Source organism: Myxine glutinosa, chromosome 1 (genome assembly GCF_964187855.1).
Source record: "Myxine glutinosa chromosome 1, kmMyxGlut1.1, whole genome shotgun sequence".
NCBI classification, from domain to species: Eukaryota; Metazoa; Chordata; class Myxini; order Myxiniformes; family Myxinidae; genus Myxine; species Myxine glutinosa.
The window spans coordinates 445,748,895-445,760,983 of record NC_136261.1 but is presented as its reverse complement, the minus strand read 5'-3'; the positions used below and the strand labels follow the sequence as shown (position 1 = coordinate 445,760,983).

Below are 12,089 nucleotides of genomic sequence, written 5' to 3'. Positions count from 1 at the left end.
AACGATCATCCATTGCAATCCTTCTCATGACTCTTTGATCGAATTCTCAGTAATGAATTCATTAAGGTTTCTTTCTGGTTTAAATCAAAGAAACTCTCTATAAATCCCAATAAAACCAAGTGTATGTTTTTAGGAAATCCACCAAACCTCTGTCTGATACTATTTCCTCTTTCTATATGGACAATGAACCCATTACTTTTGTTCATTCGACGAAATTTCCCGGTGTTCTCCTGGATGACAAACTTTGCTGGTCGAATCATATTTTATCGATTGCTCAGATTATTTCTCGAAACACGAACTTTCTGTGTAAACTTCGAACCTTCCTTCATCCTTATATTTTATTGTCCCTCGATAATACCTGAATCCTCCCTCACCTGAAATATTGTAACATTGTCTGGGAACGCTCCAGTTACAATCAGCTGCACTCACTCTCAGTTATTCAAAATCGCGCTATGAGGATCTGCACCTTCTCTCACCCACGTGACCAAACTGCACCTCTTATGACCAAACTCAACACATTCACACTTTGTCACATTCATAAATTACATACAGGGATATTCATGTATAAACAAATTAACAAACTTCTTCCACAATTTTTTTCATCTTACTTTACAGTTGTCCATGATATCCACGTGATATCCACTCCCATTTCACGAGAGATCACAACATAACTTATTCCCACCTTTCCCCCGCACATCTTACTCCATGAATACTCCGCGTTATTTTGTGCCACGTGTTTGGAATATAATTGATGGAGCAGTGAAGGCCCCAGCCGTCTGTGAATCGGTTTCACTCTTCCTTCAAACAAACTTTGATCTTGTATTATTATTTGTTTCCTTTCTACTCGTTCATTTATTATTCAATTTTGCAAGTCTTGTGTTATTGTTATTTCATTCTTTTTTATTTATTTATTCTTGTTATTGTTAATCATTGTATTTTTCACGATTTTCCCTTCATTTTTTACCATTCGGTATCCTAATCTAATTTATCGTTTATCATTTATATTGTTAGTCCATCGTCATATCGATACAAGCCTTGGCGTCTGAACATGCCTCCATATTTGCTTCCCTTATACATTATGTTCATTATATCCCAATGAGTTTTTTTAATTCCGAAGTATTACTTCTGAGGACGATCTTCAAAATGTGTTTCAGGTTCAAACCTGGACAGCTGGGTTCGAATCCAGACCCAGGTATAAACTGCCATGCAGGTGTTTCGCAGGCAGGTCATTCATTAATGTGTTCATCTTCGTTCCACGGATGGTCGTAAAGCCGGACGTCCTCTGTGCTGGCATTAATTGGTGAACGTTAAATATCCCACGGTTTCCTTCACGAAGAGCAGGTAACCCACCTGGAGTATCATTGATCGATCTCGCCTTGAGGGCACCACCTGTTTGTTCACGGTTTTGTCTCCCGATAGGTACCAGGTAAGTATGATTTGTTCATCACAGGACATGATGCGACACCTTCTCAGGATTCCGTCCATGCGTGATGTCGAGACCTTTAACTTTGTGACGTCACCATGATTGTTGTTGAATCGTTATTTTATCTCTCGATTGTTACGTCATCACAATAATCTTTTGTATGCGATTCGTTCGCACAGGTGACATGAAAATACCATCAGGTGTACATCCTGACGTGAACAGAAAATTCTCCTCCGGTAAGTTTGTTGTGAATCGGACAGTTTTGTTTAATTTACTATTTTAATTTATTTAAGCGAACAGTTTGTTATCTTGTCGAACAGTTTGTTATCTTGTCGAACAGTTTGTTATCTTGTCGAACAGCTCGTTATCTTGTCGAACAGTTTGGTATCTTGGCGAACAGTTTGTTATCTTGTCGAACAGCTCGTTATGTTGTCGAACAGTTTGTTATCTTGTCGAACAGTTTGTTATCTTGTCGAACAGTTTGTTATCTTGTCGGACAGTTTGTTATCTTGTCGAACAGTTTGTTATTTTGTCGAACAGTTTGTTATCTTGTCGAACAGTTTGTTATCTTGTCGAACAGTTTGTTATCTTGTCGATCAGTTTGTTATCTTGTCGAACAGTTTGTTATCTTGTCGATCAGTTTGTTATCTTGTCGAACAGTAAGGTATCATTCTAATACAAGTTTAATGAATCACTGGGATGAATGTCTAATGTTTGTCCATTTCATATATTTTCAGGTAACCTATTGAGGACGTGACATCATGGATGATGTACGAACGAGGAAACGTTACATCACATGTCAGAGGTTACCCCTGAGACGTTACAAAAAGTTACCCTTAAAGGGATCCCAGCACTCTCCTGTGCAGTGGAGAACAGAACTGATGATGCAGAATTTTGTGAGAAGAATGGAACGAAGAAGAAGAGCAATTTGTTGAGAAGGTACCTGCATGTCATGTCACATGTGGAAATTATGAAAAAGTGAAATCATCACGTGTGTCCAACACATGTGACAAAAATGCAGCAACGAACTCTGGGATCATCAGGTGTAAATCCACCTTGGGTCATCCGGTACTAAATCCATAGACCAGAGAAATAAGTGCTTCGTTTGTGTGAAGGAGCGAGATCACACAGGTGAGCATCAACGACGACCTGTGAGTACGAAGGATAATTAATCGACAAAATGTGATATGGGAGCAAGAAAAGGTACTCAGTGATGATGATATGGTACACCGTATCCAGGTAAATGGTAACAATTGTGCTGACGTCATTGATAATGAGTTCAGGTTCCAAAGTCCTGTTTGTGTCCAAATATGACAGTCTCACCTGCAGATGAAACACCTGTGATCCAGTACATGATGATACTCTGCAGTAGTTCACCTCTTACAAAGATGATAACTTATATGAAGATCCGAACAGAATTATCTTTGTGAGTTCACTTCACCACAAATACAGGTGCTTGTTGTCCGTACCTGGTATAGTGAATAACACTTTATACAGGTGCTCCATTCACTAAAAGGAATGAAGAATACGACGCAGACCGCAGATCAAAGGTCATGATAGAACCACAAAAAGGTAAATCTTCTATAATTTGTTCATCAGATATGTCAACAGGTTATCTTCTATCAAAGGTTACCTGCCTAAAGAAAAGTGCAGAGGAGTGTGGTGACGAATCCACACCACAGGTGCTCATCCTGAAAAGAACGTTATCTTCCACCATTCTGCTAAATCATTCCGGAATGATGTGAAGGACACCTCTGAGAAACCGAGAAGAAGAATCCAGAAGGTGATCCATCGCTGTTTATTCATCGCTTTGATTCTGCACCTGAATGTGTACCTGTGTCATTCCACAATCACGTGACCTGGATGGTGAATGATGCAACTCCAGAGATGAATGAGTCAGACTTAAAGTGGAACCGAAATGACAGAAATCGGGAAGAAGGGCTCAATATGGATGGAGATATTTGTGCACCTGCAGCAGGTATCCCACTAGCATTTCACACATTAAAACAAACCAGGAGTAAAGAAGAAGTTAAAATGTTGAACCGTTTTATCAATATCATCAGGTATCAAATAGCCAGAGATGTATCGCTTCCATGTCATGGACTAGTGAGGAGGACCAGGGGACCAGGAACAAGGTGAGCTCTTGAGGAGGACCAGGGGACCAGGAACAAGGTGAGCTCTTGGTTCCCACAAACCTCGAATGAACGAATATGAATGATCGTTTTGAGGCCATTTAGCGTTGGTCATAAGCTTGATCAATGATCATTAGCCTTGCGGGCCCCATGACCTCATGGTTCCCTGTTTGAGGCAGTTTTTATGGCCGGATGCCCTTCCTGACACCAACCATTAGTCACGCTCTTACGATGCGCAGGGATACGGTGTACCTGTTGCAAACCAGTGTACACACCGTGATCATTCATCCCAGCAAGCATGGTACTCAATTTGCACGACCTCGGAAGGATGAACAGGCTGAGTCAACCCCCCTGGTATTAATTCAGCGATCGACCGGGATTCGAACCCAGGATCCTAGGATCCCAAGCCGGCTCCCTAACCGCTAAGCCAACACCAGGCTTAATTCCCACAAACCTTAAAGTTGGAAAATTCACTCAAAGTGCCATTGGTAACCTGGACTTCCGTGAACACACGGGAAGGTACAACAACGCGTAGCACCGCCCACAACATCTACCAACATTCAGGTAACGATGATGAGGTGTTGAAAGCTTTTACATCAGGACCATGAACCAAGACACCTGGAGAGCTCCATGGGCAGGAATTCAGCTCTTCCAGACTAAGGTGAGTGGTCCAACCTGGAGAGATCGACAGCAAAGTCGTTCCTTGTGCGGCCGGAAAGTTGTACAAGAACCAAGAGATACCAATGTGTCTTGTGTACATCAACATGGTCCCCGTTCTAAAAAGGTGTGTGGAAGGTGAAAGAGCTGGCAGGTGGGAACAACACCTTGAGGAATAAACTTGCTGCCATACCTGATATCTACTGGACACAGTAAACACGTGCCAGGTATCCATAATACCTGATGGTGATGAAGAAGCATCTATCACCAGATACAGGTACATCATTCCAACAGGTAAATTTCACTGTGAGTGAAACTAGCGAAATGTTCAATGGTGTTTGGACTGACGAGGCTTCAGAACAGAACCAGGTATGGTGTTTAATCATGGATTCTTCTTCTTCTTCTTTTGAATGTGACACAAGGTGTCGGGGTTGCGTCATTGACTGAGTGCAGTGACCTGTGACGTTGATGACCAATGACCTGTGTAGGTTACAGTGGATTTGTTCTGTAATTTGTTCAGGATGCCGGCGATAGCTCACCTACTATTCACGAAGGATACCGTGGGATCTTTAACGATCAACAACTAATATCGTTAGACGGGATTACCGTTTAATGTTCATCACAGGGACGCTACTCGCCTTGATGGATCATCCTACCTGTGAAACACCGTGATGAGCCCCGACCGCGCATTGATGGATCATACTACCTGTGAAACACCGGGATGAGCCCCATATCGCGCATTGATGGATCATCTTACCTGTGAAACACCATGATGAGCCCCATACCACGCATTGATGGATCATCCTACCTGTGAAAAACCGGGATGAGCCCCATATCGCGCATTCATGGATCATCCTACCTGTGAAACACGGTGTTGAGCCCCTACCGTGCATTGATAGATCATCCTACCTGTGAAACACCATGATGATCCCCATACCGCGCATTGATGGACCAATGGATCATGCTACCTGTGAAACACCGTGATGAACCCCGACCGCGCATTGATGGATCATCCTACCTGTGAAACACCGGGATGAGCCCCATAGCGCGAATTGAATATTGATGGATCGTCCTACCTGTGAAACACCGGGATGAGCCCCATAACACGCATTGATGGATCATCCTACCTGTGAAACACCGGGATGAGCCCCTACCGCGCATTGATGGACCATCCTACCTGTAAAACACCGGGATGAGCCCCCTACCATGCATTGATGGATCATCCTACCTGTGAAACACCGGGATGAGCCCCTACCGCGCATTGATGGACCATCCTACCTGTGAAACACCGGGATGAGCCCCCTACCATGCATCGATGGATCATCCTACCTGTGAAACACCGGGATGAGCCCCGACCACGCAGTGCTGGATCATCCTACCTGTGAAACACCGGGATGAGCCCCGACCGCGCAGTGCTGGATCATCCTACCTGTAAAACACCGGGATGAGCCCCATACCGTGCATTGATGGATCATCTTACCTGTGAAACACCATGATAAGCCCCATACCATGCATTGATGGATCATCCAACCTGAGAAACACTGGGATGAGCCCCATATCGCGCATTCATGGATCATCCTACCTGTGAAACACCGGGATGAGCCCCATACCACGCATTGATGGATCATCCTACCTGTGAAACACCATGATGAGCCCCATACCGTGCATTGATGGATCAATGGAACATCCTACCTGTGAAACACCATGATGAGCCCCATACCACGCATTGGTGGATCATCCTACCTGTGAAACCCAGGGGTGAGCCCCCTACCACGCATTGATGGATCATCCTACCTGTGAAACACCCTTGTTTACAATACCACTGCGCATTGTTTTGATATTGTGACGTCATAAAACACTTTTCATACATGTTTTATCGCAGGTTTTTCACTCACGATACAAACGTAATACCTGGGAAGATTCGTCATACAGGTTGTAATATCAACATTCAATGGCGTCGACGTGTAAAATTAAGAAGAAGTGAATTAGTGAATGTTTAACATGAAGGTGTTTACCTGTTCTTTGTTTAAATATCCAGGTACAGCGAGATCGAAGTCCCCACAACCAAAAATTGCCGGGTCGAGTTTCCCCCAATTGGGGAAATTGGAGGGTGAACCCCAACCTGCCCCTCCCGGAGTGCAATGTCGCCCTGAGGGCAGCACCTGTATGATCACGGTTTACCTCCCACCAGGTGAATATGAATTGTTTATCACAGTACTTGATGCGACGCCTTCTCTGGAATTTGCATTGACCTGATGACGCTAAATTAACTTAGTGACGTCACTGCACTGGTTATTAAATTATTTTATCTCTGTGTTTTGATTGGATGGAAGAGATTTCCACGAAGATTAAGATTAAAACCTCTGTGGGAAACAATGAGAACCTGACGTTTCAGGTGTGAACCCTTCATCGGACCAAACGAGACAGTAACACCCAAAAGGTCACCTGGCCATTTTTCCAACGGTGTGATTCGCGATACATGATGAACGTTCTGTTAATTCCATCCAGGGTTCCACATTCTACCTGTGATCCAATCCAAACCCACTCTCACCTTCACGATAAACGCCGGTGTTCCATTCCAGGTAAAAACAAAGGGTTTCATCTACCTGTAGCCCAGCGGCATAGTAAAAAATACGAAACCAATTGTTCAAATTGTTCTAAAAGCACCAAAATTGGCACACATGTAGATTAATATATTCTAAACATTTTTGGATATGGAGGCATTCAAGATTAGCCGCCAAATTCAAAAATGGCCGCCAAATGTGCTACGGGGAGAATCTTGAATGCCTCCATATCCAAAAATGTTTAGAATATATTAATCTACATGTGTGCCAATTTTGGTGCTTTTAGAACAATTTGAACAATTGGTCTGCTATGCCGCAGGACTACTGGAGGGACTTTCTTCAGTCAAACATTCCATTCAATCACACGTTTGAAGAAGAAGAATCCGTATTGTATCGTGAGGAGAATGAAGAGTTCGGGTTAAAGTTCATTTCACATTAAATAAGATAAACAACGAACTTATTAAATTATATAAACTTTATTATAATATAAACATTAATGAGTAATCACATCGTCATGAACAGGTAAATCACATCGTCATGAACAGGTAAATGATTTGATTGATTTGACCCAAAATAACCGGATCAGTTCGTGATGAAAGTTTATTTCACTAAATGTACAAAATGAACGGAACGACCATCACCCCCAACCCAAATAGCGGGTTTAACGGGGACCATGAAGTTCCCCCTGAACACGTGCAGGACCCGCGAGTCCCCGAAACACGTCAACTCTCCCGCTTCGCAATCCAAGAAGAACCCAAACCGTTCATGATCCCCCGGGACGGACAGGGAGGTACATTGATTGTTGTGATGTGCGGAGAATTCGTTATTACATTTCCGTAAACACCAAGACTCGGGATTCTCTCCCAACAAGCTGTTTCCCCCTTTTCTCCCCATGGAGTTTAAACAGATTCCGATTCTGCACAAACGACTCGACCTCACATCGACCTCCCAGTAATGACGACCTGAGGAGAAACAATCACAGGAAACAACTTGTGGATGAACATCAAACCGATCACGATGTTCCGGGTACTGATTCTCGGTCCTGGTTCCAGTCGCCGTCCTGAGATCCCCGGAGATCTTGATATGTCGATGTGCAGAGTTTGGGTCCAGACTCGGGCTCCGTCCATCTGCGGACACGACACAGGGTCACGGACATTGTTAGACAAACGGACAAAAACGCAAACACATTAATCTCTATCACAAAAAATCTTTTATTACAACAATTGTTTTGTTTATTCACTTCACGATTTAACAACTTTATTTGTTTATTCACTTTTCGATTTAACAACTTTATTTGTTTATTCACTTCACGATTTAACAACTTTATTTGTTTATTCACTTCACGATTTAACAACTTTATTTGTTTATTCACTTCACGATTTAACAACTTTATTTGTTTATTCACTTCACGATTTAACAACTTTATTTGTTTATTCACTTCACGATTTAACAACTTTATTTGTTTATTCACTTCACGATTTAACAACTTTATTTGTTTATTCACTTCACGATTTAACAACTTTATTTGTTTATTCACTTCACGATTTAACAACTTTATTTGTTTATTCACTTCACGATTTAACAACTTTATTTGTTTATTCACTTCACGATTTAACAACTTTATTTGTTTATTCACTTCACGATTTAACAACTTTATTTGTTTATTCACTTCACGATTTAACAACTTTATTTGTTTATTCACTTCACGATTTAACAACTTTATTTGTTTATTCACTTCACGATTTAACAACTTTATTTGTTTATTCACTTCACGATTTAACAACTTTATTTGTTTATTCACTTCACGATTTAACAACTTTATTTGTTTATTCACTTTTCGATTTAACAACTTTATTTATTTCGCAATGAACAACTTACATTATTTATTTATTTATTTCACCGAGAAAAACTTCGAGGGGAGTGGATCGGGAGGGGAGAAGACGAGGGAGGAGATCTGTGAGGGAGGAGATCTGTGAGGGAGGAGATCTGTGAGGGAGATCTGTGAGTGAGGCGAGAGGATGAGGAGGGGACAGAGGTTGAGAGGCGGCAGAGGTTGAGGGGAGAGGGGTCAGAGGTTGAGCGGAGAGGGGTCAGAGGTTGAAGAGGCAGGAGGGGAGGGGAAATGAAAATCTTGCAGGTGTGACACTGTTTAACAGGTCGACACACACATTGATGAGTCACTCTGCACCTGTGAAACACCGGGATGACAGTTTATAGCTCGGTCGGGATTCAAACCCAGGTTAGACACCTCAGAGCGAGTGTGGATTCCTCTCAGACATCGTGCTTGTCCTGTTACTTTCATCCTCCATTTGCTTTCCCATTCCGGAGATGTCTCCATGAAGCGGGCCACCGTATCACCATGGAAACCAAGTGGTTTTAGCACTCGACGTTGATTGTTTTACACGTGTATTTATCTCACCTGGAACGAAGTTCAGGTGAGCTTATGCGATGACGCGTCGTCCGTCCGTCTGTAAACACTTGAAACTTCTTCTCCGAAACCGCTGATGGGATTATGACCAAATTTGGCACAAATGATATTTGTTGTGACTAAAGTTTGTTCAAGGCACTAAAAAAACTCGCCGTCTAAGGGGTTTACCGGGGGTCAAGTGGATCCAGGTTTAACCCCCAAAATAGGAATTTGCTTTTTCTCAAACTACACAAACGATTTCGATGAAACTTCACCACAACCTTCATCCCCCATGATGTACCTGAGTTTATTCAGGGCAATAAAAAATATCTGCTCCTTTGGGGATCTACGGGGTGGGGGGTGTGAGGTGTTGCCCCGGGGTGGGAGGTGTTGCCCCGGGGTGGGAGGGGTTACCCAGGGTGGGAGGTGTTGCCCCGGGGTGGGAGGGGTTGCCCCGGGGTGGGAGGGGTTTCCCCGCGGTGGGAGGTGTTGCCCCGGGGTGGGAGGGGTTGCCCCGGGGTGGGAAGGGTTGCCGCGGGGTGGGAGGAGTTGCCCCGGGGTGGGAGGGGTTGCCTCGGGGTGGGAGGGGTTGCCCCGGGGTGGGAGGTGTTGCCCCGGGGTGGGAGGGGTTACCCCGGGGTGGGAGGTGTTGCCCCGGGGTGGGAGGTGTTGCCCCGGGGTGGGATGTGTTGCCCCGGGGTGGGAGGGGTTGCCCCAGGGTGGGAGGGGTTTCCCCACGGTGGGAGGTGTTGCCCCGGGGTGGGAGGTGTTGTCCCGGGATGGGAGGTGTTGCCCCGGGGTGGGAGGGGTTGCCCCGGGGTGGGATGTGTTGCCCCGGGGTGGGAGGGGTTGCCCCAGGGTGGGAGGGGTTTCCCCGCGGTGGGAGGTGTTGCCCCGGGGTGGGAGGTGTTGCCCCGGGGTGGGGGGTATTGCCCCGGGGTGGGAGGGGTTGCCCCGGGGTGGGAGGTGTTGCCCCGGGGTGGGAGGTGTTGCCCCGGGATGGGAGGTGTTGCCCCGGGGTGGGAGGGGTTGCCCCGGGGTGGGGGGTATTGCCCCAGGGTGGGAGGGGTTGCCCTGGGGTGGGATGTGTTGCCCCGGGGTGGGAGGGGTTGCCCCAGGGTGGGAGGGGTTTCCCCGCGGTGGGAGGTGTTGCCCCGGGGTGGGAGGTGTTGCCCCGGTGTGGGGGGTATTGCCCCGGGGTGGGAGGGGTTGCCTCGGGGTGGGATGAGTTGCCCCGGGGTGGGAGGGGTTGCCTCGGGGTGGGAGGGGTTGCCCCGGGGTGGCAGGGGTTGCCTCGGGGTGGGAGAGGTTGCCCCGGGGTGGGAGGGGTTGCCCCGGGGTGGGAGGGGTTGCCCCGGGGTGGGATGGGTTTGCCCCCAAAATATGTATTTTTTTGTTTGTTTGTTTTATAGTCTTATGATGTTAGTATTATTCTACATACTAACCTGTCTTCGAGCAACCATTGAAATTGGGTTAAAATACCTGTAGTCGGTGTATTATACTGTTTATTTGACCAGGTGAGCACCCCGATGTTTTATGTTGACGAGAATATAAGATCCATCGCTTCGCTGACGGAAATACCAATCTTTGCTGAGATGGTTAATCTATGGGGGAACAAAAAATGGTTTCCTGGAAGATCCTGCTCTCCGTGCAGGTGTACCCAATGTCACGTGTTGGCATTTGCAGTTTCGACACGCGTGTCCATGGACCCACACAAAAAAATATTATTATTATTATTTTTTTTTGTATCACAAACATTCCCAGGAGGTACCCGAATCCACCGTAGTTTGATTCATTGAAATCCATTAATCCATTCTCAAGTTATAACATGTCAAACAGACACACAGACAGAGACACAGAGACACAAACAGACAGACAGACATACATGACTCCTTTTATAATATAGATATAAGATAGATGTTTAGCAATCTACTGACAGCTGAGTTTCTCCATTCTGCTTGGAAGAATAAGATGAAGAAGAAGAGGAAGGGGAAGTGCCTGTGATTTGTTTACGCCCTTTCTCCAGAAGAAGAAGAATGATCATGGCTGAGTTTCTCTGTCATGTTTTCCGAGTTTGAAGAAGAAGATTTATCAGAAGCAGATCGTTTCTCTGTGATGTTTTCCGAGTTTGAATAAGAAGTTTCTCGTTGAGTATGAAATGCAAAGCTCGAACCAACATGATGGAAATCCAACACGAGGTCGATGGACGTTATTTTTATACTGGAAGAGTCGACCTGTCGCTTCACTGATGGACCAATTAGTCATCATGTCTCTTTTTGCTAGAAGGGGAAGGAGGAGGGAAGAGGAGGAAGGGGAGAGGAGGAAGGGGAGAGGGAGGAGGAAGAGAATGGAGGGAAGGAGTGGGAGGAGGAGGGCAGGGGGAAGGGGAGGGAGGAGAAAGGGGAAGAGGAAGAGGGGAGGGGAAGAGGAAAGAGGAGGGGAGAGGGGAAGGGATGTACTGCATAAATTATTTTGGGGGGGGGGGCTTTTACAGGACCCTCGATTTGGGGGAGAAGGAAAGGAGAACAAATTTACCCGTGCAAACAGAGCTTTAACATCAGTGTTGCTCAGGTAAATAGAGAAATTGTAATAACCTCTGCCACCACACATTTACATAGTGTTTATGCCTTCGCACCAGACCCCACACTTCCTCTTGATGCCGAGGGCACATTGCCGATGTTAACCTCCCCCCCCCCCCCCATGATGCCGTGGCCACATTGCCGATATCACCTCCCCACCACCCTACTGCCCACACCCACAAGTGATGCCATGGCCACATTGCCAATGTTACCCTCTCCCCTTCATGAAGTTGTATTTGTACCCTGAGTCTGGAGATTGTAACTAAAAAGATGTGGCCGTGGATAAGGAACAATGGCGGACAGACAATGGTGTACATATACACTACT

General features: G+C 45.4%; 2 protein-coding genes across 2 annotated transcripts in view; one reads left to right on the top strand and one right to left on the bottom strand.

The window, feature by feature from the left end:
• The window catches only part of LOC137418556 (E3 ubiquitin/ISG15 ligase TRIM25-like), a 1,139,870-nt gene that overhangs the window by 961,030 nt on the left and 166,751 nt on the right, over window positions 1-12,089 (top strand). The window lies entirely within an intron of this gene.
• The window catches only part of LOC144889669 (E3 ubiquitin/ISG15 ligase TRIM25-like), a 227,709-nt gene continuing 222,853 nt past the window's right edge, over window positions 7,234-12,089 (bottom strand). The window contains exon 10 of the mRNA XM_078770792.1: window positions 7,234-7,903. Coding sequence (XP_078626918.1) covers window positions 7,377-7,903 — 527 coding nt within the window. The 3' untranslated portion in view covers window positions 7,234-7,376. The remainder of the gene's footprint in view (window positions 7,904-12,089) is intronic.